Here is a 27,985-nt window from a genome sequence, read left to right on the forward strand (position 1 = left end):
CTGAGAGCAAAACTATACTGTATTAGACGGATGTGTGTGCAAAGGGCGGTTTGATTCCCTACCCAGCATGCTTTGGAGAAGGCGCGGCAGACGACGCTGTACTACAGCTCCCAACATGCTCCTGTAGCCGCTTTGCAAAATGCCATAGAGCCGTGTTCGGTTACCAATATGAAGCGGAGCAGTAGAAAAGCGGGACGCCTAGAGTGGCTCCACATTTCGCAGACGTAAGAAAAGAACTAGAGTAAACCACATTATTTTCTCGATGGGTCACTTGCGGGTTAAATCGGAGAATCAGTGTTTTTGTTCCGGGGCAGAACAAAGGTCATAGTCATAGACATTAATAGAGAAAGACAAGATTTTAGCTTCCCTGTGATCGAACAGCAGAGTATCCACCTCAGAGCTGTCAACCTTCCCTTTTTTGCGTGAATTCCCTTATTCCAGCGCCGTTTCCTTGCTGCTGTATCCCTTTGCCGGGTCGCTGCGCTGTGGGAACCACCACTTGAGGCTTCGTTTGGCTGCTGGCTGGGCTTTCAATTCTGCCTTTGGGCCTTTGGCTCGGAGGGGCTCGGGACGTACCTGTGCTCGGAATTGGATGGATACTAACATCGAAGGCCCACTCACCCTTGCCGAGGATAAGGTCTGTCTGGAGCGGGGCACATGGGGGGAAAAGAGAAGGAGCGGGTTGTTGACTAAAATGGCGGGCGGCGATCTTGTGGCGGGGGGGGGGGGGGAGGCTGCCACCGCCTCCTCTCTGCATAGCTGCCAAGTTATCCCCTTTTTAAAGGGATTTTCCCTTATGCTGAATAGGCTTCCTCGTGAGAAAAGGGAAAACTTGGCAGCTATGTCTCTCTGTGTGTGGCTGGCTAGTTAATGCAAGCTGAGGGGGGTTTTGAACGTTGGACGTTGTTTTGTTGCACGTGCTGCTGCAAAGCCAGGCCGGGGAGCCATCTTAAGTTGAGGCTGCATAGGCCTTGTGGTGCATGTGATTCAGATTCTATTCAGTTGAACCTCTGGTTTCAAAGTTGTCATTTTTTCAGCAATGCCCCCCTAGTGAGCCTTCTTTTGTTCACTTATTTTTCTTTCGAGGCAGTGCACACCTATGTTTGTGGAACTAGTGCAAACCTTTCCAGTCATGTGTTACTCCAGTCAGATCCCATGTATGAATGTGGAGGAGGTAGGCTTGCTGCAGGAGAGCAATCTCTTTGCAAGTTGCATGTGTGGCTACTCTGATGTGTTGCTTTTCTTCTTTTTCAAACAAAGAAAGAGATGGATGGAGGTGGAGAAGACATTTCTTCGAAAAAAGCAAAAAAGTTGTGCAAGTATCTTGAGAAATGGGAAAGCGAATTTAGCTTCGTGAAGAAGAGCAGAGTGGGACACGGTCACGCATTCTGCACAATTTGCAGTTGTAATTTTAGTGTCTCCCACGGGGGAAGGAGCGATGTCACTCAGCATAAAAAATCGGCCAAGCACAAGCGCGGGCTAGAGGCACAGAAACATGCCCCGACAACGTCTGCATTTGTGACTAGGAATACCACAGAGGCTGACCAGGTCATAAAAGCAGAGTTCGCAATGGCCATGCTGTGTGCCAAAAACAACATTTCTTTAACCTTCTGCGACAACTTCAAAAAGTGTGTGGCTGACATGTTCCCGGACTCTGCCATTGCACAAAAATATTCTGTGGGGAAAACCAAAACTACGCAAATCATAAAGGGTAAGTTGATTCAAATTAAGAAAACAATGGTACCTCGGGTTAAGAACTGAGGTACCACTGTAATATTGCTGGCTTATTTTTAGCTAACGTTACTGTGCTCTTACTCAACAGGTGCCATAGCAGCAGAGCTAGATGACGAGTTGGCCAATTCCACCTAGAAACTAAAAGAAGAAGGAAAGAGTTTTCTAGGTCAAGCAAAAATGTGATTTTTGAATAGTTGTTGGGGTTTTTTAGGAATATATTTTTTATATTTTAAATCCTAAAATACTACAGTATTATTATTGATACCACCACCACAACATCGTGATGATTTCGCCACTCTTAGAAATAACTTCACTTATGTAATGTTACTACTAACTTGTGACTTAAATATTAAATAAATATGAGTGGGTGGTGACAAAGCATTGATAAGGAAGTGTCCTGCTTATGTTGATTCCCATGTCAAATAGAATCCTTAATTCATTCAATACCAACAACAACCATGAAATAATGACAGTTTGCTGCCCTTTCATAACACCCAACAGCAGGTGATGACCGCATTCTGTCTAATGTGGAGATGGGAAACCTGTAGCCCTCCAGATATGGCTGGACCACAACTCCCATTACGCCTTGCCATAGTGCATTGCCTTACTCCAGTGGAAACAAGAAATGTGGATCCTATTGTCCTTGCTTACTTTTCCTATCTGTATGATGAGTAGATCATATGGCTTCAATTCCCAACATGGCTCACAAAGTTAAATCTCAGTCTGATCTAACTTCAGTCCAGAGGTGGGAGCTGTTTTCTGCAAAACCTGCCTTGGAGGGAACATAGTCCTAAAGAAAGCAGGCCTATATTAAATATACTAAGGACATTGTAACAACATTTTTTATTATAGGATCTTCTGGACCACTAAAAAGCCACAATGCATTTGCTTTTCTAAATGTCGCATTTGTTTGTTATTTTTTCCCTTTTAAATTTAATTCTTTTATAAATAGTTATGAAAAATACTGCAATTTTTTTAAGGGCCAAGAAGAAGCAGAATAATGTTTGCAGTGTATGATACAGTATGTGGTGTGACATCAGTGCAGCTCTGCCAACTAATAATGTGAGTTGAGGAGGCGAGGCAAATCACATTGACCGTTGTTTGTTTGTTTAATTTAACCCTAAGTGAAACTGATATCATGGAAACATACTATTTCACAGTACATAACTTACTTTATGAATTTTGCTGCCTCTGAATGTCTTGATGGCCTTAGGTGGTTTTAAAAGTGGATTAGATGAATAAATAGAGAATAGATCTACCAATGGTTACTCGTCATAAGGTCTTTGTCAAATACCAGTTGATGGGGAGCAGGAGTAAGCTATTGCCTTCATGCTCTGCTTCTGGGCTTTGCTGGAGCATATGATTGACTACTGTAAGAAATAGGATGTTATGGTCATGCTTTGCATGCAGTTGATCCCAGGTTCAATCCTTGACATCTGTCCGAAACTCTGGAAACCACTGCCAGTCAGTAGAGATAGTACTGAGCTAGATGCAGGGCCAACCATACCATTAGATAAACTGAGTTAGGCGCCTTAGACAGCTTCTTTTGGATGTCATAATAGGGGCAGCAAGTGGTCAGTTGTTTAATTTCTTTTATTGCAGTTGTACTCCCAAGGAGGGTGATAGGCACTTGTGGGGGAGCTCTGCCTTCAGGTGCCAAAATTACTTGACTGGCCTCAGATGTTATGCACCAGAAGCTGGAGGAGGAGGCGTGGAGAACCATTTGCCGCTCTGCCTCAGGCAGCAAAATGTCTTGGGTCTGTCCTGACTAGATGAATTTGTGGGTTAGTGTAAGGCAGCTTCCTGTACTCCTGCCTATTAAATAGGAGCAGTGTCTCCTTTCCCATGAAAGGTGTATCTGTGCCAGTGGGACTTATTTGGGAGGAGCAAAGGATTTTGTAGTGACAGATAAAATAACAGAATTCCTAAGTGATACCTCTTTTTTTACACTCCCATACTTTCCCAAGTGGTTGATATTCCTGGGCAATATTCAACAGTGTGCTTTTAAGAGGAGAAACTTATTTCTTAATATTTAGTGCTGAGTCAAAAAAAATAAATCCCAGGATTTCCCCCATCCCCAACCATTCTCCATCACAATGTACGTTAGACTAAGTCCAGTCTTTATTGAGCATTTTTTTCTGATTTGTTAAGTTATACAACATTCATTCAAAATTCATTCTGATTTGATTGTGTGATGGTTAATCATCCAGGTTAATTGTTTGTTCATCTCACACTTTCAGTTCTTCCACATCACTTTTCTAATTGCAACATTCCTTTAAAAGGGGGGTGGCGGGATTTATTGCACTAGAGCACTGTAATCCACTTTAATTGCACTAACCTACATTTGTAGTTTGTGCCTGAATCCCTCCTGCAAAAGATGGACAGTCTGAAGGCAACCCTAGAGAGGGGCCTGCTTTGCATAATCACGAGCAAATTTATTACACCTCCTTGCTGCTTTCAAGGAAAGCTATCACAAGCATTTGATGGGTGACATTTGCCATAGTCTTCTGTGACAGCTGTTTGGCATGACAGGGGCACAACTGTCTCCTATAGATAGGAAAGGCAGAGCTGCCTCTATTAATAAAGTGTGGTGGTGTGAGGTTGCAAATTCATCCCATGGCTTTGATAACCCTAGAGCAAGGCCTCGCACCCGAGGGCACGTTTCAGAGCAGAGACAGAAGGTGGGTGCCAGAGGGGCAGAAGGCTGTGCGTTTACTTCATACCACAACCGTCCAAAATCTGCACCCAAGCAAGTTTAATTTTGTGAGCCAGTGTGGTATAGTGGTTAGTGAGTTGGATTGGGGCCTAGGGAGAGCAGGGTTCAAATCCCAACTCAGCCATCCAAATGAATCAATCATACTCATCTCCAAATGCAGCTAGGAGAGAACAATGGAGAGCTGCTGCCACCAGATTGGTAGATCTACTGAGCTAGATGGACTAATGCAGAGCTGCCATTCTATACAAGGCCGCTTCATGGCAAGAGGGAGATTGGCTTGGCTCCTTCCATCACCTGGTGTCAGCTCAGTTGCTCCTATGCCTGTTTTCCCTCTTCCCTTTCCTTCCCTTTCCTTTTTCCTCCTGTATCATGCCTACTAGATCGTGAATCTGCAGACAGGAACCGTCTTACCTTTTAAAATTGTAGATGTTGAGGATAATGATTAGAGGAGGAATTGTTCATAAGACCGTAAAGTCCAAAGTTGGATAATTACCCAACTATCCCACTGCCTTTCTGGGTAACAGAAAAGCTGAGTAGAAAAACTACCCCCCTGGATGAGGGGCCCACCCCAAACGGCACTTCATACCTGCGCTTTAAGCTGTAATTGGTGCTTATACTGAACGGATACTCTTGACTCCCAAATGTTTAACTTGGGGGATTTCTGTTTATCACTGGACTTAACCCAGGATACTTTAGGGCTTTGCAAATCAACAATGGCTCACCTTTTTCTCTTGTGCAGCCAAGGAATGTTCCCTGGTCTTTGAAGAGTGGCAGACGGCCCCAATACCACCCTTAATATAACCAAGGGGCCTTGCTCTTACATGGGGAAAAATGTTTCTCTGTAATTTATGGGGCTTTTAAACTAGGTGGGGTCCTTTTTGTGCTTGACGAAAACAGCATAAGGAGGAAGGAATGCCACATCAATGCATACCCTCCCCTTCCCCTCCAAAATAAATGAGTGGGATTGAAAACATAATGAGAATTTCCAGAGATGGGGTTGATGGGTGAGTTCCTCCTCTCTGTTAGTTTCCTCTAGGGAAGGGAGAGCTGAAGGGGATAATGGCATCAATGGGGGGTGAACACTATAGAGAAAACACAGATGCAACTTAGTTTTTGCTGATGCTGCAAATAGCATTTAAATATATCTATGTATATCAGATTAGCTTGGTTGGGAATGGATTTTGGATTGGTTTTGTTAGTGTAGTTACATTATCCACACATCACAGCAGCAAGCAAGACTTTGAGCCACTCTGGTCTCATTTCTGTGGTATTTTTTAATCGTCAGTCCAATACAGAGAACTGACAAACAGGTAAAGAAGTACAGTGGTACCTTGGTTTAAGAACAGCTTAGTTTATGAACAACTTGGATTAAGAACACTGCAAACCCAGAAGTAGGTGTTTTGGTTTGTGAACTTTGCCTTGGAATAAGAACATGTTTCGCTTCCTGTTGAGTGTGTTCCATTTATAAATTGAGTCCCCCGCTGCTATGGGAAAGTACGCCTTGGTTTAAGAACATTTTGGTTTAAGAATGGACTTCCTGAATGGATTAAGTTCATAAACCAGGGTACCATTGTACTTTCTTTCCTACACTTGCCCTTTGCTGCTATGCTCAGAAGCTGTGAGGTTAGGAGTTTAAAATATAAACTGCTATTCTTCTCAGAAAACTACAAAAGGATACATTTTTAAATGACCATCACCACAGGTGATGGGTGAACTCTCCTTTGCTCAAACAAAGATGGTCTTGGCTTTGTTCTCTCCCATCTTGTAATGATAGTGCACGAGTGCTGATGGTGGTCCACATGAACCTTGTTGCGTTGTTCCCTGGGAATTAATTGATCTGAGCACCAACGATGAAAGAAAAATTCAACTGCCTCCCCCCTCAAAACATATATGGGAGCGGGATGAGTGGCAGCAACTGAGAGAAGTACGGTAATAAAGAGAATTGACTTATTGTAAACATTACAGAATGTGTCCCTTTCGGCCTCTCTTCGTGGCCTTTTTGACCTTCCTCTGGATACACCCATCGCCAGCCCTGCTCCACACCATCCTTTATTGCTTTTACCTGGCTGGAAAGTGTCCTTGAGCTCTGATAAAGACTTGCATGGTGGATGGAGGGCAAAGAGGGGTGTGTATAAAAAGTAGCCTAGTGAAAGGTAACTTCTACATCCATTGCTGGGAATCAGAAGTGGGGGGCTTGTTTGGCCACTATGAGAACAAGATGCTGGACTAGCAGGGCTCTCATTACATGATTTCTTGAAAAAAGAAAAATGGATAAGCTGATGAACATATCACACACAAATGTTAATGCAGTGCTAATTCATATATGTATGGCAGGCAGCCCACCTTTAAGTGTAGAGGAGGGAGAAGAGTGATGGCTGAGTCAGTAACTGGTTTCCACACCTGCCATTTCTGCACTGCAGCTGGGCTCACCTCACAGCTGAATGGCGTGCCCTGACCTCTCTTTTTTTGCTCCAGCTGCCTCCATTCCTTTTCTTGTTCTCCCCCATGCAGCCATTTGGAACTTTAGCTGGAATCTATCAGCCTGAGGACGAATGGTTCTTGGGGCTTTTGTTTTCCTTTTTACGCAGGTGGGAGCCTTTCTTTCTCACCTACAGAAAATGCTGACAGTAAAACTGCAGTTTCCATTGTGGGTGAGGAACAGGCCAAAGCACGTTGACTCTGGTTCCTCTTGGCCAAGCTCAGGCTCCAAGGGTCTCGTCAAGTTATGGATATGCCAGAAGTCCTGGCTTCTCATCCAAACAGCTGCGGGGGGGAAGGGGGGAGGCAGCTAGATCCCCCCAGCAGACCTCTGGAGTTTTCCATGTGCTACGTGTTGGCCATCCATTACTTCATAGCCATTCCTGCTGTCTGGCACAGAGAAAAAGCAGATGGCAAGGACCTGTGGCACTGTCAGATCCGATCAGACCCAGCTGGTGTTTTTAGCCAGAGTTTTTTTGGGGTGTGTGTGTGGATGTGATCTGGATTACATCCCAACCTGCAATGCCCATATCTGCTTTGCGTGCAGAAGGTCTCAAGTTCAGACCCTGACATCTCCAGGTAAGGCTGGGAAAGGAGCACTGCCTGAAACCCAGGAGAACCACTGCCAGTCAGTGTAGACAATGCCTGTCTCTTTTTCTGCATCCGTTTTGTGTTATGGCAGCCATTTTGGGGCTGGTGCCAGCCATGGCACTTTCTCAAAATTCTGAATGTGCCCACTGGCCTAGGAAAGCTGGTGACCCCTGCTCAACAGTCTAACATACTATTTCCATATCTTCCATATCAGCCAGCTCTGAGCCTGGAACCTGTCTGGATCATTGCAAGATTCGAGGGTCATGACAAAAATAGCCTCCCATTGGCTTCATTGGGAGCAGGGTCAGGAGGTTAGTCCATGGGCCAGGGGCAGATCCCCACTAGACCACATCTAGCCCATGGGCTGGAAGTTCCCCATCCCGGCTCTTACCATTATACTCACTCGGACTCCAATGTTTGGCTGGCAGCAGCTTCCTCTAGCTCCATACCCGTGTAGAAGTGAAGCCAGAACAACAATTGCTTGAGATTGTGATCACAGCGACTGTTGTAAAAACCAAGCAGTCATTCCAGAGGTGTATCCAAATTCAATCCTGTATTTCAGCCAAAATCTATTCATCATAACCAGGGTCACTTTCCAAACTGAGAGTGGAAGCCTGAATGTATAGAAATTATATGTTTAATGTACATGACATAATCCCCCAAGTTGGCAATCACAATTTCAGTTTCCAGAGAAGACTTGGATATTATCCTGCTTGAGTATGAAAGATTATCCTCAAGTCAGTGTTCTTCTGGACCGTGGATTGGCATCTGTGGTGTGCTGGAGTCTGTTAGAGATGATAGTACAAAGTCTTCTAGCAGCAGAGTCTGACCTGGTGAGAAAAAATACTTTGTTTACCCCTTGGAGGCAGAGAGATGGGGGAGGGGGCCCCAGAAGCCCCTTTAATTGAGCATTTATCATGATTTGAATTCATGTTGGTATTGGAGCAGCTACACACGAGTCTACTTTCAGGACACTTTGGTGCAATCCACACACGTATAAAAACCATTCTGAAAATGCTTTTTTTAAAAGCATTTTTTTTAAAAAAAATACATTGAATTTTCCATAAGGCATCTAGTGTCACATTGTATATTGCACTTAAAACACACTTAAAATGTTTTATTTGCAGCTGTATAGCTGATTCCTTTGTGCCTGCAAAAGTGTGGTGGACATACTGCTTTGTTTCCAATCAACGCATCACCTGCAAATTCCTGCTGAAATCCTGTACCTTTTTACACAATAAATGTTCTGGCTTATTTCTGAACCTGCTTTTGTTGTGCTACAGGGTAATTCTTGGGCCTGGAGGCAGCTTCTAGACCAAGCATCTGTTCTGTTGTGGATTTTTCTCCAAATGTCCACACACTACGTTCAGCCTGGATAAGGAGCCGTGTACTGTAATTTAAAATGCTCTAGAGCTGGACAGAAATATTACCCCCGATGACCTCTAAATCAGAGTGATTATGCTAGCCAAAATATTTGTGTTTCAGAGATATTAATGAGCATAGCCACACACACAAACATCTCGCAAAATTTAAAATATGCAAGGGGCCAGTGATCCAGATGAACTATTTTGCAAGATATTTCTCAGGAGGAGGGGGAATGAAGGGCAGAATGGGTTGTTTAAAACGAGGACTCTTGACCACTTAAAGTAGTACTAGCTTATTAACTGTATACCCTTGAATTGACTATTTAATCATCTCCATTTTACATAAATTTCATACTCCCAAAGGCTCAGCAAAAATACATTTTTTAATATATTGAAGGAAATGTGAGAACGTACAACATTTTAAAACTCTGCAACTAGAAAGGGGGAAAGGCAAGGAGGGGACATTACAGAGGTATATAAAATTATGCATAGTATGAAGAAAGTAGATACATAAATGTATTTCTCTCTCATAATACTAGAACTCCAAGATAACTAATAAGGCTAAACGTTGGAAGATTCAGGACGGATAAAGAAAATACTTCACACAGCATATAGTTAAAAAACTATGGAATTTGCTCCCACAATACGTAGTGATAGCCACCACCTTGGATTGCTCTGAAAGATTAAAAAAAATCACAGAGGGTAAAGCTATCAATAGCTGCTGGCCATGATTGCTATGTTGTGCCTCCACTGTTGGAGGCAGTATTCCTCAGACTGCCAGATGCTGGAAATCACAAGAGGGGACAGTGCTTTTGTACTTGTGTCAAGTTTATGGGTTTCCCAAAGGCATCTGGTTGGCAACTGTTTGAACAAGGAGGCCGGACTAGATGGGTGTCTGAGGTTCTTTATATTAAATAGAAGAAAATGCCATTTTAAAGTTTGTTTTCAAAGAAGGACTTCAGTTTCATTTAATATCCCAAACTTTTGGGGGCCTACAACATTTCCCAGACTTTGGCCCAAGATGAAGTGTCATAAAGACAGGATGTCCAAAATTTGGGGGGGGGGACAGAAAGAGGCAAATTGAATAGCACTTTGTAAGAAACAAATTCACCTGGGCAGAGATCCAAGTCAGAAAACATTGTTGCACGCCACCCCAGTCTCTGAGTGGTGCAAGATTCCAGGGGTTCCAAGCGCCTACCCAAGGTTCAGTTTCCTTGGAATGAGGGGATACCAGAGACTGTGGTGTCTTTATGCTATACAGTGGTACCTCGGGTTACAGACACTTCAGGTTACAGACTCTGCTAACCCAGAAAAAGTACCTCGGGTTAAGAACGTTGCTTCAGGATGAGAACAGAAATCGTGCGGCAGCAGGAGGCCCCATTAGCTAAAGTGATACCTCAGGTTAAGAACATTTCAGGTTAAGAACGGACCTCCAGAACGAATTAAGTTCTTAACCTGAGGTCCCACTGTAAGGTTTATTTACACATATATACAACCTGAGCCTACATTGGAGGGGCTCACAACATTAACACCCTAAGAGGGTCTTGATCAGGCATCCCCAAACTGCGGCCCTCCAGATGTTTTGGCCTACAACTCCCATGATTCCTAGCTAAGAGGACCAGTGGTCAGGGATGATGGGAATTGTAGTCCAAAACATCTGGAGGGCCGAAGTCTGGGGATGTCTGGTCTTGATTCTCTCATAACTACAGCCTTGGATTCGAACAGAAATCAGACATGTCTCTCCCTCTCAGGCTTCTGCCTGCAGCCTGCTTCTAACTTCTAGTCCTCTCACACACCTCAACTCTGGCTTTTGTCCTTCTAACTACTAGCCAGTTGAGGGAGGAGAGCCCACCCATTTTCCTCTGGTACAGAGCTACTTCCTTCATTAATGACCTGTACCTAGGGGCCGTTACCAATAAGATTGCCTGGCTATCCCAACAATTGAATCCTTGTTGGATCCAGGAATTAGAAGGGACTCAGGCATGCAGCCTAACCCCCCCACCCCCACAACTCACAACAACATAGAGGTGGGAATCAAAACAGCCTTCCCCCACTTCGAAATCTCATCATGCCAAATTCCTTCTTATGCCAGGAGGCCCCCAACATAGCTGGAACTCTGAAGCAGGAAGTCCTGGGACTTTGTTATTAGATAGAAGATGACTAGATAAAACACTGAACTCCTCTAAGAGGCTCATACAGCCACAGTTAATGACTTATTTTTCCCCCACCCGACTCCACATTTCCCCTGTGAGCAATTCTATGTGAAACTGCACCATGTTAGCAATTCTCATATCAAAAAACACTAGGGGTGTGCACAGGCCCCAGGGTTCACCTTAAAAAAAATCCTATATGTTTGTTCTTTGCTTTGTAGTTTGGGATTTGAGCCATTGTGTCAAAATAAAGCCCCGTGTTCCCTCTTCACTCTTTATGTGGTTCTAAAAACTCTTATAACTTTTCCCCCCATTTGGCAGAAATAGATGAAATTTGCCAGCACAAGAACTCCTCCAGAGTGGATTAAGCCTGCCAAATTGCAGACAAATAAGCTCAGAGACTTTTGTGAGGGGAATTAAAGTGATTTACTTTACTCCATGGTCCATATTAGGTCAATGCTTTTATTAGGCCAAGTAAAACACCAAAATCGATGTTAGTTTCACATTTTTGAGGGGAGCAGGGTTTGTTTCTTGCACTTTCTTTTCCTAAAATAATGAAGGGTGGCTGAGTAGCTTGTATATTTAAAATATATATACTGTATTTGCAGCTTCATGCTGGCTGTCTTGACTTTCCACGTACTTTTTTTAGTGTCGAGAGAGGATGCCCTTCAGTAGGCATTACAGGTGAAAATATACTTAGCCTTGGGTGTGAATGGGAGTTCTGGAGTATTTTTTTCCCTCCCATGCAGAACTGCAGATTATTATTTTTTAAGTTAAATTAAACTTTTAACTTAAAAAAGCCACAAACTCCTCTGCTGCTCTGCTTTAACAAATGAAAATAAATAAAATCACAAGAGCTCTTTAGTGCATCAAAGCCTATTGAACTAGAGCACTGGTTTTTCAACTTTGGGAGGGGTTCATGAGCCCCTCCAAGAATCTGATTAAAGCTATGGACCCCCTCCTTAGAAAAATGTAGATACAAAATATTGCATACATTTTATTTTATTACAGGGGTTGCACCCAGTTTATGGGGGCCTAATCATGGATCCCCTAGGGTTAAAAACTCCTGGACCAGAGTAAAGGAACATAGGCACAGAAGAAAAGTGAGGAATACAGAACAACAGCCACATGAGGCTTTGTGTGGGCACATTGTTGACATTGTGCTTTGATTCCGAAAGGGGAAAAATAACTGTGGTTTGCCTTGTTGTCTAGCCACAACACAGAGTGGTTGCAACCCCCACCCCAGCAAACACTGGTATCCACTGTGTGGGCACTACCCAATGGATCACCCTTCACCAGGCCTTCCCTCACATTAAGTGCCGGCAATTGTTGTTGTTGTTGTTGTTGTATGGGGGAGGGTAATAAATAAGTCTGTTAGGTACTTCTGGAGCTCTAACCAGGAATCCCATGGCAAGTAAGTCTACCAGGACCCACTGACAGGAGGGGACCCATCAGAGGTTCATTCACCCCTTCAGACCCACAGAGAAATCAAATACTGTCTGAAATGTGCATCCTCTTGCTCGGAAATTGGCATGTTTTACGGGTCTCATGTGCACTGACACAAACAAATGAACCTCTTCCATTTGGTCTAGCTTTTCCCCATCTCATTTTGGATCCAGGAGGCTGGGATTCCTCAGACCAGACCCATGTAGACAAGTGACTCTCAAACTATTCATTCAAAGTTTCTTTAGTGACATGTAGAAGGGACCAACCCAGCATTTATGCAACTGGGAATGTGCAGGGATATAGAGAAGTTGTTGTGTTTAAAAAAGAATAAGAGAAAAGGGAGATTAATCACAGTCTGTGTGGGATTCCATGGAATGGAGCCATAAACATTTATTGGAACAAATACGCTCCTAATTACCCTTGTAGGATAGAGCAGTAGATCTTCCCAAAACAGTTTTTAAAAAATGTTTTTAAAAAATGTTTGGGATTCTACTCAGAAAGGGCAGTTTTGGAGAATGAGTTTCGAGCAAGAAAAAAGGGTTAGGCTGTTAAAGGGAAGTCCTACGTCTAGACAAAGCAGATGTGATGGGTGTGTTTTGCAGTGTGAGTTGTGTACCATGCAGCTGCTGGGTAAAATCAACTGTGAGGTCTCTAGGAGGTCTCAGCTGACCTGCCAGGGCTGTTTTAAGGATTAAAGGAATATACGTATGTTAGGTGAGCTAGCCTTAAATGGGGTTTAAACTTGGGCTTATTATGGACCCCCTCTAGCTGGGACCTGGCCTGAAACAGGATATCCTTGCTCCATGTGTGATGTAAGTACAGCATCCCTGGGAGATAGCCATCCAGCCTCTGCTTAAATACCTCCAGGGAAGGAGAACCCCCTTTAGCCATTTGTTAACAGCCCCTTACTATCAACATTCCCCTAATGTTTAGCTTCAATCTGCACCCCTGATGTTTAGGGTTAATGCTTTTAGTCATGGTGCCTGCACCTATTATGAAGGCTAAACACTAATGCTAAGTTCTCCCATGCCAATTGTCCCTGCTTTGGGGAAATTTCCTTCCTGCTTTATCATTGAAGCAGGATTTCTTGTGCAGTCATATCCCAGGTGCCAATTTTGGAAACAGAAACTCTTGTTTCTTTCTCTTATCCAGCTGGCTGGCAGAGGGGGGTGGTTGTGGACAGGAGTGCGCTGGAGAAAAGCAGAGAGTTCCAAGCGCAATTGACTTTGGAGTGTACATTCTTGCGGTGTAATTATCTCATCAGAAGTGCAGCTTGACTCAGTGAGCAGAGAGACAAAGCATCTTTAAATGAAGCCAGGCTGTGTTCCAAAAACCTGTAGGGGGGCAAGAGAGGAGGGAGATGGTGGGAGGGTTTAAAAAAAATCATAATAATAAAACTTCCTGCAGTTGTCAGGAGGACGTGAGCCAGGGATTGGAGAAGCAATTGACGGGGCTTCCCTGCACGCAGACACAGAGTGCTTGAAAGCTGTCTCCTATCACACTTCTTCAGAGGAAGGTGCAATAGGTCACAGCGTGGGACTGAAGGAGCTCAGATACACAGGAAAGCTTTCTGAGGCAGGACTGGAATATGAGGAGCTGGGGAGCACTGGCATATCTCTTCTTCCCTGTTTGGGCAGGGGTGAATCCAGTGGTTCTAGGACTTGGCCCCCATGTGAAGGGGAAGGATGCTCCTGCAAGGCACCTCCAGCACCAGCTGCAGCATGGCTCCTGCACCTACACTTTCCTGCTGCCAGAGCTTGGGGGCTGTGACTCGCCTGCTGCCGAATACCAGGTTTCCAACTCACTCCAGAGGGATGCTCCCTCCCTAGCCGAGGCCAAGTGGCCAGTAAAGAGGCTTCAGCAACTGGAAAACATCATGGAAAATAACACCCAGTGGTTACAGAAGGTAAGACCAGGGGCTTGGATCTGCAAGGGAATGTCATGTCCTCTTAGTCTGTGCATATACACCATACAGTCAAAGCACATCCCACCACCCTAAGAATCCTGAGAACTGTAGTTTGTTGAGGGTGCTGGGAATTATAGCTCTGCAAGGGGGTAAACTACATTTTCCAGGATCCTTTGTGTGTGCTTTAAATATATGGTGTATATTATTATTATTATTATTATTATTATTATTTGTACCCCGCCCATCTGGCCGGGTTCCCCCAGCCACTCTGGGCAGCTTCCAACAAAACATTAAAATACAGAAATCAAACATTAAAAGCTTCCCTAAACAGGGCTGCCTTGAGATTCCTTCTAAAGGTCTGGTAATTGTTGTTCTCTTTGACCTCTGGTGGGAGGGCATTCCACAGGGTGGGTGCCACTACCGAGAAGGCCCTCTGCCTGGTTCCCTGTAACTTGGCTTCTCGTAGCGAGGGAACCGCCAGAAGACCCTCGGCGCTGGACCTCAGTGTATATATTTAGATCAGTGGTATATATTTAGATCAGTGGTTCACAAACTTTTTTTGGCCTTGCCCCACCTAAGCATTTCTAAAATCCTGGTCCCCCCCCCTCCCGGTGACATATAATTCTTATACTGTAATTCAAAAAGTGAACTCCTATTCATGTGGAGGAAGCCTAAAAGGCCATTAACTGTTAATAACTCATTATGGGATTTCTGGAGAGCCTCCCATGCAGGCACTGACTGGACCCAGACTTCAGGAAGGTTGCAGCACCATACCTCCAGCCCCCTTGTGCAGCAGAATCCAGGGAGATCTGTGTAAGTCATCTGCAGGGATCCACAAAGAACACAGTCAGGTGGGGAGATCTCCTGTACAAGCTCCATTAGCATTAATGAGAGCTGCACAAGAGACTGGGCATGGCTGAGTGTGGAGTGAACATGCACTTAGAGTGTCACAATGTGACTAAAAGACTGAGTTGTGAATTGGAAAATCTCTTTGAATCTTGCCTTTGCCTTGAACTAGGAATGGGTGAATCCGTCAATTTCAGTTTCCCTCAGTTTATCATTTTTTTCACTCTTAAGCTCACTTCTCTACAGTTTGTGATTATTATTTTTTAAAGGCTGCATGAATATTCACCAGCATTTTAGTATTTCTCCTAATATGCACATCTCTGTGTGCATTTTTGCCAAATGTATACATTTTTTTAAACAACTTCCCCTAATATAATGCATTCCTATGCACACTTTACTCTTCAATCATGGTTCAGGACCCATAGGCAGGTCACAAAGCCACACCAGGTGGGTCACAGCAAAGCTGTTGATGCCATGTTGGATTCTAGCTTAGCCTGACCAAAGAAACATGACGTGCATGTCTGGGCCAGGAAAAATTATTCTGATCAGATGCTTTTTGTCAATTTCCACAAGTGCTGCAATGTGGCAAGAGAAAGGCAGAATATCTATCATCTACCTACCTACCTACCTAGCATCTATCTGTCTATCTTTCTGGCCACCCACATTCTCATGCCTTTCTCCTGCCACACTGGGGGGCTAGTTTTCATTTAGTAGTGATGCTAAGGTAACAATATGTATATTGCTCTGTGATTTTCCATTTTAGGGTTAAACAGAATGCATTATTAGCACAATTAAGTCTAAATCAAAAGTATAAATGTGAATGCTTTGCCTACAAAGCAACCTGCTGATCAAGGTACTGGAGCATACTAGGTATTCCCCCCCCCCCGGTCAGTTGGCAACCCTAATCTAAAACAGTGGCGGATGTGACTCAGGAATACGCAGTAAGATGACCACAGTGACTCCTCTGCTTGTAACCTCAGTCAACATTTTAACAATTAATCAAGAGCAGGCAGTTTCCCCACAGTGAATGTGCATGTGTCTCTGTCATTTTCAAATGATTTTATTGCTGCTCTTGTTCTTAAAATAACAGTGCAACTTGCTTTTCAGCTGTGCACATGCAGAACACTGGTGGGGAAGAAGAATGACAGATGCAAAAAGGGGGGAGAGGGGGCAATGTACTTTAGGAGTGCATTGCATATACTGCCCCTTTTCCAGCCTAGCATTTTGATATGCATGTGGACATTTTTATGACTCCGTAATTATTAAATTTTAAATGCACTCTCTTGAAAGTTCTTAGTACAGGCCCAGTAACTAGAAAGGGGCTGTCCAGTGGGTATCCTGAGATACCTATGTGGCAATTGCTCTCCTTGCCAGAATATTATTTCCCTTTGCTTCAGCTCTTTGTGGGCAGCAGGCGGAAGATGCTTTTTTCAGGATGAGACACAGGCTTAGGATGGAAGAGCGGTTACACATGAGCATTCCACATGGAGGTATCTATCAGCTATGGAGACCTGATTGCATGCATTGGGTTGACCCTGAGGTCTAAAACCATCATATTTCTTTAAGAAGGGGGCAGGGAAGGGTGAAACGATTCTTGTATGATTCTGTCAGGGCTGGCCCACTCACGAGGCAAGGTGAGGCAACTGCCTTGGGCAGCAGGATTCACAGGGGCAACAGATCCAGCCTCCAAGGAACGCATTGCCTGCTGCTGCAATGGTAGAACCCACAGCTGCAGAGTGTAGTCCTTGGAGGCTGGATCGGCTGTGTCATCAGCAGCCCACACCCCAATGCCACCTCTACAGCAGCCTCTTGGCAAATAGGAGGTGCTGCCAGCCTCCTCCCACCCCTAGGGTAGGGTACCACCCTCTGGGGTATCCTAGGGACTGCATGCACTTCGCGTGATTCAGAGTGCCCCCCATGGCTTTTGAGACTCACTTCAACCATCGGTAAGGTTGATTTGAGTCTTCTCATGTTCCCAATGTAGATCGTTATTCCCCCTTTGTTCATTCACCCCATATTCCCTGGTGTGGGGAGCAGTTTGTGGTTTGCCTCAGGTGCCAAAATGTCTTGGGCCAGCCCTGGATTTTGCTCTGGCGAGACCCCATTGACAAGCGAAAGCTAAGATAGTCTGTGGGACCATTAGCAAATATGGTTCCAGACAGCTCCCTAACTGCACCCCCTCCGCAACCTCTGGCGCCAAGCCTGCTCTCTAATTACAAGTTTTTGGTCAGGCAATCTTGTTTCCAAAGGACTCTGCTTCCTGCCCTGTTTTATTTTGTGACACTCAGAACAATCTGTCCACCCTATAATTCCTGCCCATTAGCCAGCACTGCAGTAACCAGGGATGCAGCCTTTAACGATAGAAATGAGAGAGCTTTGGGGGCCTTATTAGACAATTTGAAGGTTCCTGTTCTCTGGGGTTTATTGGAAAAGTTTTCCTCTTCATCAGTAAATCTTCTAGAATCAGCAGGAGGCTAGAGATGAAACAAATGTATTTGGGGGAGATATTTTGGCGTGAATCACGTACCTTGGCCGTGTTTGTTTCTAAGTTGTGTAGGAGGAGCTGCTTTCACTGGAGATTTATTTTATTTGCTACCTGATAAAAGGAACATGTTGTCATTTTAACATTCATTTTGATGGATCATAGGTTGCCTTTCTGTATACAGTACTGCTCACCCCTTCTCAGTTCAGGCAATATTACTTTACACCTAACACAGCAGTGGCTTGACTCTAGCTCCCATTAGCCTCAGCCAGGACAGTCAGGGATGATGGGAGCTGTAGTCTAACAGCATCTGTTGGGCCACAGCTTCTCTTCTGTAAAGAGGTGGGATCTGGATCAGCATTTCCTCAGGCAATATAAAACCGTACCTATGGAAGGCTCTTGGCTTTCATTCCACCAGCACTGAACTGGGTCTGGAAGCTACCGGTAATAGGAAAAAGTGCAGATGAGCCAAAATCGGAAGGCTGCAGTCCATCGGTCTGCAAAGAGCTCCAAAAGGCTCTCCAAACTAAGGGTTTATCCACACATCTGTTCATCCTGTAAGTTATTCTGTTTGTCCCGTGAATTCTGGTCATGGGTCGAAGAGGTTTCAGTTTTGTCCCTCTGTTTTCCCCGGGAAAACCCCCTGTTTACTGCTGGACCAGAACAAATACCAATCCACAGAAAACCCATTGACATCTGTTACAATTCAGCAGTAGACAGCAAGTTTTCCTGGGGAAAGCAGTGGGGCAAAAAAAACTCACCAAGATTTCTAGTCTTGTGCCTAGAAATCACATGACAAACTAAAGCGTGGATGAGCCCTAATGAGCAACAAAATGGCAAATTATGTTCAGTGTAGGTGTAAAATGATGCTCATATCTCACCCTTTTAGAACATATGGCATACAATTCTAGTTGCCTGATCTCAAAAGGAGGTAAGGAAGTAGAAGATATACCTAAAATATCAGGGAATTAAGAACATATTTTGTATGAGAGAAGGCTAATGTATTTGGGGTTTTTTTTAATTGCGGGGGAAAGCAACTGAGAGGCAACACAATAGAGGTTGACTGAATTATGAAATAGGTTGTGTGAAGAAAGGGAAGAAGAAGAATAAGAAGTTCGCAATAATAGGAAGTCCAGTGGGGGGGGGCGCTCTGGTGGGATGATCATGTTTGTACATGTGTTGGCCAAATCATCTGCATAAACAAAGAGGAAAGAAAAAAATATTATGCAAAGAGCTTCTGAAAGCTGAAAGCCAAATATATATTTCACTGTTTGCAAGGAAACATCTTTTAGTTTTTTAAAAAATCAGACAACCATTGTTGAAAACAAGCCATGGGAAACTGTTTTCATGCTGATGATCTGAAACTGCTGTGCACATAAACATGTGCTGCTTTTGTTTTGACAGAGAGGTTTATAGGGTGGTCATGTTGCCGATTATCAGGAACATAGTTTCCAGGTGCCAAAACGTACTTGTAAATATTGGTTAATATTTTACACAATGATTTGAAGAGTGAAGCTGAACTAGACATGATATGACATTAATTCTGCACACTTATGCAAATACAGTCATACCTCAGTTTAAGTACGCTTCGGTTTGAGTACTTTCAGTTTAAGTACTCCGCGGACCGTCTGGAACGGATTCATCCACTTTCCATTACTTTCAATGGGAAAGTTGCTTCAGGTTAAGTACGCTTCAGGTTAAGTACAGACTTCTGGAACCAATTGTGTACTTAAACCGAGGTACCACTGTAGTAGTAAGTCTGAGTTGGTCCCAGGACTGTGGGGCAAATAAGAAGGGGGGAGTTTGACTCCATACTTCCTTTAGTGCCACATTTATAAGCACAGGTCCGGGCTTTCCAGGTCCATGTCCAAGTGGTTGCTTTTTTGTCTCAGTGAAAACCCACATTTTACTGCTGAATTGGAGCAAACAGCAGTCAGGCTTTCCATGGGACACTTGCCTGCCCTAAGTCATTGCTAGACAAGTTGCTAGACGAAGCTTCAGGTAAATGAAAGAATAGGGGTGAAAATCAAGAAAATCACAAATATAAGCTTAGAAAATTAAGCCCCACATTTTCAGCTATAAACTAAGGTTGGCATAGATCTTCCATTGGTTTTAGGGAAGAAGAAAGCAACCTAGAGGTTGGTCTGCTTCCATTTTTCGGAAGCCATGGTGCATGTGTGGTGGAGTATTAAGTCCTCCTCCTAAGTACAAACTTTTATGATATCTCCCCCCCCCCCATAAACAGCTGGAGAACTATATCCAGGATAGCGTGAGAATGGAAACATCTGACAATCACCTCAGTGCTGTGCAGAACCACACAGCTGCCATGTTGGAAATTGGAACCAGCCTTCTGAACCAAACGGCTGAGCAGACTCGCAAGCTCACTGATGTAGAGATGCAGGTAGGCTCGGCTGCTATTTAGGGAAGGCAGAGCAGAGAACTCTGAACCCCCTTTTTCTCCACTTCAGATCACGTGCGGTTATTTTTTCAGGAACCCTTGTATTTCTTGCCAACGTGGATTCTACAGGTAAGCAGTTGTTACAATTAAATGGGCCATGGAGGTTGGTCCATTAGGGAAAATGAGGCACTTTCCCACCAAGTTCAGTCTGCCTCCAGCCAGCCCCCCACCTCAATGCCCCCTTACTCGCAACCAGTTCGAAAGGTGACACTGGCTGGCTTCTTCCTCCTCAGTGTTGCCATTGTGAAATTCAGCAAGGTGGATGATGTGGACAAAACCAGAATTAATTGGCTCCACCTATAATTTGCTCTGGCTCCGCCTACTTTTTGCCTCTCTACTTCCCTCCCTCTTGAGCTGCTTGTTTTCCCCTCTATTCTCACCAACCAGGTTTTTACCCAGACCTCAAGGCTGGAAATCCAAGTGCTGGAAAACTCCCTTTCTACCAACAAGCTTGAGAAACAGCTGCTGCTGCAGACTCAGGAGATCAGCAAACTTCAAGAGAGGAACAGGTCAGAGCTGTGCTTGCTTCATCTAGACAAATCAAGGCAAAGTAATAGAATCCATGCAAGTTTGTGTAATTTTATTCTGGTAGCAGAATTTTTGATGTCTAGCTGTCAGGCCTGGCCATGTCATGAGACACACTGAGCCACTTGTCTCAGGTGGCAGACTGGGATGGGAAGCAGCCTCTGCTGGACTGCCAGAATGAGCATGCCCCTTTGCCACTCACTGCTTGCCACTCAAGCTCCCATGATCAGCAGCTGCTTGACAAGGTACTGTTGAAACCTTGCAAGACTTCTTAGCAGTGTCTGCAGTAAGTATCAGCTGATGGCACTGTGAGGTGGGGTAGCAGGAGGGTCCTAGGTCGCCTCAGGTGAGAAAGAGCAGGCAGGTTCATATGGGAACAGGTGGTTCTTCAACTATCTTGGTACCAAACCACTGATCATGTATTTTGTATCTTTCGTAGATTGCTAACTACCTTGGGTACCCTTTCTAAGACAGAAAGGGGGGGTATGAGTGTTTTAAAGGAAATAATACAATTAACATTCCCATTATCCTTTCCTTTCCCTAGCTTCCTAGAGAAAAAGGTCCTGGCTATGGAGGGGAAACGTGAGGAAGAGCTTCAAGGCTTCAGGTCTGAGAAACAGGAAATGCAGAGGTTGCTGTCCAAGCAGGTGGACCTCGTTGGGCATCTGGAACAGCGTCTGGGCACTGCCATGGTCAACAACACAGTCCTCCAGAGACAGCAGGCCTCCCTGGCAGAGACTGTGAAGCTCTTGATAGACTTGGTGTCCCAGTGCAACCGTAAGTAACTGTTTTCCCTGAAGTGATTTTTTTCCAGGGCAATACTGCTCTACTTATTCACTGCAGTTTGGGGCTGGTGTCAAGGGCTGCCCAGGTCCACATCCCAGTAGAGAGCCTGTTGATGTGAGCTCCTGAGACCTGCTGCAGTGAGGAGGCAGACTACCTGAAGGTGGGTGGGTGTGGGTGTGTTGCCCAAGGGCACAGCTGAATGCTTCTGCCTGCACTCCTAAGATCCCTGGGAATCATCCACTGCAGACAACCATCTACAAGGAGTAGGCTTCCCATAGGCATCTGGTTGGCCACTGTGAGAGCAGGATACTGAATGAAATGGGCCTTTGGCCTGATCCAGCAGGATTTTTCTTATGTTTTTAACCTTCTGAGTCTAGGCCTACAAAAATGCATGCATGGACATTGCACAGATTGAAGATGGCTATACTGAAAGCACCTCTTTGTCTGACCCTTGCAGACATTTCTCACATCCGCCCAGAAGAGCAGAAGACATTCAAGAACTGTGCAGCTGCATACAAATCAGGGTTCACCACTAGTGGCATCTACACACTGCAGTTCCCCAACACTACGGCCACCGCAAAAGTGAGTGCAGGCATCAGGGCCTAGACATGCTAAGGATGGGGGCCCTGTGGCCCATCGGATGTTGCTGGACTCTCAACTCCCATCAGCATCACCAACAGTCAGGGATGATGGAAGTTGTAGTCCAGCAACATCTAGGAACATCTAGGAAGTGGGTGGTGGATGATTTCCCAAGGTATGTGCAGTTGTTAAGGTATGCTCTTCTACTCCTTTGCACCCATAGATTGACAGTTCCAGGCAAAGATGCAGAGTCCCATTTAGTGTGCACACCCCTCTGAATTCCCTAGAATGTAGAAATCCTCCCTCCCTCCTGAAGCTCACTTTCCCAAAGCACTTTTCTCCACATATCCTCCCTCTTAAAAAACAATAACACAACAACAACAACAACCAACCCCCAGGGCTCTAAAACTGGAAGTGAACCAGCACCTGAGAAACCCACAATCTGTGGGTTCTTTGTCCAGCTCTGAATATAAGGTGTTAATGGATGGTGCAGAATTGGAAGAGTTGTTGTCCCTTAGGGCACAGCTGATGAACCTCAGGCCCAGCTGCAGCTTCTGGACATTTGTGAAGTTTTCCTTCCATTAATGTACTGCAGTCCTTGCAGGTCCTCTGCGACATGGAGACCAGCGGAGGCGGCTGGACTGTAATCCAGCACCGGACAGATGGTTCTGTCGACTTTCAGCGCACCTGGAAGGAGTATAAACAGGTAAGGAAGCTGGTGGGCAGAGTATTTTCTCTTTTAAGGACCAAAGATGTACTTGAATTTATTCATTTTTTAAAAAGAGTTTTAAATCTAGCAGAGGAAGGTTCACTTAATTGCGTATGCCTGTGGCAGTTGCTGATATGACCCTGCACTCTTTGTTATGTCCCTGACAAAACCTATTCCAGCAACTGCTGCACAGAGAACGAGTCAGACTCTGATGCAGTGAAACCACCTGCACAACTTCTGCAACTATTTTTTTATGTCAGCTCCAATTGTGCAATTAATTTGCATGCCAGATCTGTCTTTTCCCCTTTGAAGTGTCTCCTCCTATTTACTATGCTAATGGCAGCCATCAACATTTCTCATTGTCTTTCAAGTTCTGTTCACTTCTAGACAGCCAGGGGTGTGGGGGGGGGTCTGTGTGGGTGTGTTCCAGCATAGTGGGGTAGGTGGTCCTACATCTCAGTGGGACTTGCCTAAGACAGCTTTGTATATAAATTGGTGTTCAAATGGGCCTTCTTCCATTCCTCTTTGAAACTGAAGTGTGACTCTACTACTCCCAGTGAGTGGGTGGGGGCAGCGGTGGAGCAAGCTGATAAGGTGCCTGGGGTGGCATACATGCCCTGTGCCCAGGGGTGGGGGCAGCCGCCCGCGGGGTGGGGTGAGCCGAGGCAGGACGCTCTGTGGAGCCTCCCAGGAGTCTGCCTACCTCCTCCCACTCAGCTGCCCTACAGCTGAGGGAGAGGTGGCGGGCAGACTGGGGCAGTGCGGAGCCTGCACGCATAAGCCACCGCATCTCTCCCAGGAAAGACTCATGGTTCGGGCGCACTGCAGGCCCCGCAGTGAGTGCCGCCCAGCATTTTTTCACCCCCCTGAGTGGTGACACCCGGGGCGGACCGCCCCTCACTGCACCCCCCTTCCTCTGCCCCTGGGTGGGCAGTTCAGACAACCGTATACACGTAAAGGATCTCTCATATTAAAATGTTGGGGCCAGCAGGCAGGGATCCATAGAGGGGCCTGAAAGCAGAGTTATTTGGATGATGATGAGTAAAATGAAAGTAATATTAAAAATAGGCTAGCCAACACAAAATGACAAATGAAGATAATAGACAGGACACAAGGATAAGAAAAACCCTTTAACGGATAGAAAATCACATTGTCATTCTCAAAATTTGTAAAAAAATAAAAATAATAAAATAAAAATTCAAAATGGAACAAACAACCCACCCACAAACTCCAGGTCTAAACTATTAAAGTCTAAACTATTAAAATACCAAAAGAATGAGTGGTCCTTTCAAGCTGAGGCAAGTTGTGAAGGTGAAAACAAATTACAGGAAGATATGATTGCATAAGGTGAACTGAAGAAAAACCTTTGTTTGTTGAGAACACTGGTACAGCATACCCTGGTGGGGCACTTAAGTTTTACAATTAGTTCTTGGGACAAAAAAAAATGAAATGATTTGCAGAAAAGTCACATTTCTTGTTTTACTAGCAAAGGTCATTTGCGAGTAGAATGAGAAATGAGCCGATTTTGCACTAGGAAATTCTGAAAGTGAGTGAAAGAAAACAGTCCTGCAAGTTCAAACCCTAGTAAGGAGTAGACTAGTTTCTCACAGAAAATGAGAAGACTAGAACCTGTTTTGCTTCACATCTCAGGTTCTACAAATGCCAGAAACTATTTAAAAAGAAGCAGAGGCAGATTGCAAGTGGTGGCTTCTATCATTAGAAACTACCAAATGGAAACTTCTTGTTGGTTTGGAGGAACATTCGGTCCTCTGAATCCCTACCTGCAATTTGAAGTGGTACAGTCCTGACACAGGTTCACCACCTTAGTAGAAGCCAACCAGGTTGGTTACCAGCTGGGATTCCCGCCCCCTCCAATCTCTGCCATACCAGACCAGGCGGGCTCTGTAGCCTCAGCTGAGCCTCAGGTTGTATTTATTTATGATTCCATTTGTGAATTGCTTTCCCTAAGCAATTTCAAAGTAAAAGGATGAATAAAAACAGTTAGAAACATTATCTAAGAGGTGAGACAGTCTTCTGTAACTTCTGTGATGTTCTGTATCAGGACTACTAATCTGTGCTTCCTCTGACATTTCTGTGTTTCTCTTGCAGGGCTTTGGGTCCCCACCTGGAGAGTATTGGCTGGGCAATGAATTCATCCACTTGCTCACCACACAAACTTCCTACTACCTTCATGTCAAGCTCCAAGACTGGGAAAACAATGAGGCTTATGCCTTGTATGACCACTTCCATGTAGGCCCTGAGGAGCGTAACTACCGGTGAGGAGCCTATTTCCTTGAGGTGCTAAAATAAGCACCTTATTCAGGCAGAGAACATGCTCCATGGCTGCTGACTGGCCCTAGTCCATGAAGGTCAGTTGAAATTTCAGGCTTGGCACCACCACTAGTCCTACTCGGGAAGTGCTCTGGAAAGGTCCAGCCCTGATTCCTACCGAGCCTGCTGGACTCCCATTTTTAAAATAAAACACAATTTTAGAAACCTTAGTGTTATTTCTTGGCGCTAGAACACCAGATTTTGTGTTTCAGCCCTCCAACTAAATAATGTATACACAAATGTGCATATTAGGGGCAAGTGTATTTTATTCAAAACTGTATACAAAAAAAAAGTTTATATTAGGTGAAATTTGCACTTAGATGCTGATGAGTTTTCATGTGGACTAAAATACTAATAATCTCAAACTGTTAAGGAACTGTAGAGAACTGAATTAATATTGGGGGAAATGAGAAACTGAAACTGTCCCAATTCGCCCATCCCTAGTCACATCTAGTTTGGCCCTTAAACCACAGTTTTAAGAAATAGGTTGGGATAAGGTTTTGAGCACACCTTACTAAATGGTCTGCTCTGAACCAAAAGCATTCAGCTCTGTTAACACTGATTTAGAACTACTGAGAGCTACTGGTAGCCATGCAAGTGCATGACATCAGGTAAGAAAGAGATCTTCCTGGATTGCAGGAAAACTGCATAGTACAGAGATAAACAAAACAAGAAAACCACTTGCTTATGACACTGATGGCACACCCCTACCACATTCAAAACAGACTTTTCAAAATAGACATTTCACCCAAGGCCAAGCAAGCATAAAGGTAAAGGTAAAGGGACCCCTGACCATTAGGTCCAGTCATGACCAACTCTGGGGTTGCGGCGCTCATCTCACGTTATTGGCCGAGGGAGCCGGCATACAGCTTCCAGGTCATGTGGCCAGAGAAGCACAAGCAGAACCAGAGCAGCACAAGGAAACACCGTTTACAATACCTATTTATCTACTTGCACTTTGCCGTGCTTTCAAACTGCTAGGTTGGCAGGAGCTGGGACCGAGCAATGGGAGCTCACCCCGTCGTGGGGATTCGAACTGCTGATCTTCTGATTGGCAAGCCCTAGGCTCTGTGGCATACCTTGTTTCAAATTTCAGAGGAGAGGCAACCGACAGAGGATTGCAGCTGACAATGGTACGTTCCCCCTTTTGCCCCTGCAGGCTTTATGTCGGGAGATACAGTGGCACAGCTGGTCGCACGAGCAGCCTTAGTCCCTCAGGGACAGACTTCAGCACCAAGGACATCGACAACGACCACTGTGCATGCAGGTGTGCACAGATGGCAGGTGGAGGTAATGAGCGGATGGGGAGGGGAAGTGTGTGCTACACAACTCCTATATTGTTGCAAATTCATATGCCTCAGAGCAGGGGTCGCCAATCAGCTTAGGAAGAGTGACTTGGAAGGGCTTTGCTTCAGGGTTTATGGGCAGAGTACCCCAAGGTTCCCTGTTCTTTCTCTTTTTCCTCCTCCCTCTGCCTCCAGGCTGGTGGTTTGATGCTTGTGGACCCTCCAACTTAAATGGCATTTATTACCCGCCCAGCCCTGCCATGAACAGGTACAACGGCATGAAGTGGCACTACTGGAAAGGCCCCAGCCACAGTCTGAAGGTGACCACCATGATGATCCGCCCTGTTGATTTCAGAGAGGAATAAGAGGAGCTCGCCATGTGGCTGAGATGGGCAGGCTCCAGCAAGATCAACCGAAAATCAAATGCAGCGTTGTGTCTCTCTCCAAACTTGTGCAATCTCAACGGGGGAACTATGGGTGGGTGTACTTTCTGGGAGTCAAAGAACATCACTGTACTTCATATTGGCGGCCACAGGGGGCACCTACCACAGAAGAAGCACCAGGCATATCCCAGGTGCACCCTTGACTGTCCTGTGTATATACCGGTAAGGAACTCCTATAAAGTCCAGAATCCTGAGGCTGAAAACGGCTTGACTTTTAACAGGAGGCCTGGGGAGGGTGGGGGGGAGGGTGTGTTTGAGGGGGAGGGTGTGTGTGTGTGAGAGAGAGAGAGAGCATTTATGGCTTGAAAACATTCAGGTGCTGCAGGAGGAGCTGAGCTAGGCTTTCTGGAGTCAGGCAGGAACCTCTTCTGCACTCTCTGTGGCTCCTGGTTTACGCCTCCATGAGCAGGGTAAATTCGGAAAATATGTCCATGTGTACTTAATAATTCAGTTTGGAGGACAATGCACTCACTGTTTTGTGTGCCTTTAACGGTAGGTTTTAACCTTTCTCACAAACTTGCCCCATGTATGGCTGGCAGGTTTCTCAACCATCCCTTAGTGTTCTATGCAAAATGTAATTGACTCTCACTGGCAGATGAAGGCCGAAGCTGAAGCGTTTAGTTTTATCTTATTCCACGCTCAACTCGCTGAGTTACATGTGGGCTATACACATGTATGTAATCTAACAAACAGCTAAGGTAAAGGTAAAGGGACCCCTGACCATTAGGTCCAGTCGTGACCGACTCTGGGGTTGCGCGCTCATCTCGCATTATTGGCCGAGGGAGCCGGCGTATAGCTTCCAGGTCATACATTCAAGTGGATTCTGCAGCCTAAGAAGATAAGAACATAAGAAGGGCTTTGCTGCCTGAGACTGAAGGTCCATCAAGTCCACCAACCTGTTTCATACAGTAGTCACCTCGGGAACCTGGCAGGCAGGGCATGACGGCAGAGGCCCCCTCCTTTTGCTGTATTCCAGCATGTGATCCTCTTGGCTATACTACCTCTGGAGTCATATAGCTATGCTGTTTAGCCATTGATAGCCTTCTCCCTTATGAATCTGTCTCGTCTCCTTTGCCATGAATTTAATTCTGTGTTATGTGAAGAAGTTTGGGGTTTTTCTTGCCTCCCCACAATCTATTCTTGCCACATTTTCCT

General features: G+C 45.0%; 1 protein-coding gene and 1 long non-coding RNA gene across 3 annotated transcripts; both read left to right on the forward strand.

Annotated features, from left to right (window-relative positions):
• The first annotated feature begins 98 nt into the window (after positions 1-98).
• LOC132592314 (uncharacterized) lies at positions 99-11,785 on the forward strand. The gene is made up of 3 exons (XR_009557749.1): positions 99-637; positions 1,261-1,711; positions 1,823-11,785. It is a non-coding gene; the product is annotated as an uncharacterized LOC132592314 (long non-coding RNA).
• A 59-nt stretch (positions 11,786-11,844) lies between these two features.
• LOC118087021 (angiopoietin-2-like) lies at positions 11,845-27,048 on the forward strand. Of its 2 annotated transcripts, none has more exons than XM_035119239.2 (9): positions 11,845-14,385; positions 19,959-20,114; positions 20,559-20,680; positions 21,241-21,473; positions 21,940-22,064; positions 22,657-22,767; positions 24,880-25,046; positions 26,261-26,391; positions 26,583-27,048. In XM_035119239.2, the coding sequence occupies exons 1-9, from the start codon at positions 14,068-14,070 to the stop codon at positions 26,750-26,752; spliced, it is 1,533 nt and encodes a 510-aa protein (XP_034975130.1). In that variant the 5' UTR covers positions 11,845-14,067; the 3' UTR covers positions 26,753-27,048. The 2 variants fall into 2 exon arrangements, with proteins under 2 accessions (XP_034975130.1, XP_034975131.1); XM_035119240.2 differs by having other exon boundaries at positions 22,666-22,767.
• Positions 27,049-27,985: the final 937 nt, after the last annotated feature.

This window comes from Zootoca vivipara, chromosome 6, assembly GCF_963506605.1.
Source record: "Zootoca vivipara chromosome 6, rZooViv1.1, whole genome shotgun sequence".
Lineage (NCBI taxonomy): Eukaryota > Metazoa > Chordata > Lepidosauria > Squamata > Lacertidae > Zootoca > Zootoca vivipara.

Bases quoted from the DNA above. Each gene is read 5' to 3' on its own strand.
- LOC118087021 (XM_035119239.2), top strand. From the start codon at position 14,068: ATGAGGAGCTGGGGAGCACTGGCATATCTCTTCTTCCCTGTTTGGGCA. The intron at 20,681-21,240 runs GTCAGAGCTGTG...TCCTTTCCCTAG, and splicing joins AAACTTCAAGAGAGGAACAG to CTTCCTAGAGAAAAAGGTCC. The intron at 22,065-22,656 runs GTGAGTGCAGGC...AATGTACTGCAG, and splicing joins ACACTACGGCCACCGCAAAA to TCCTTGCAGGTCCTCTGCGA.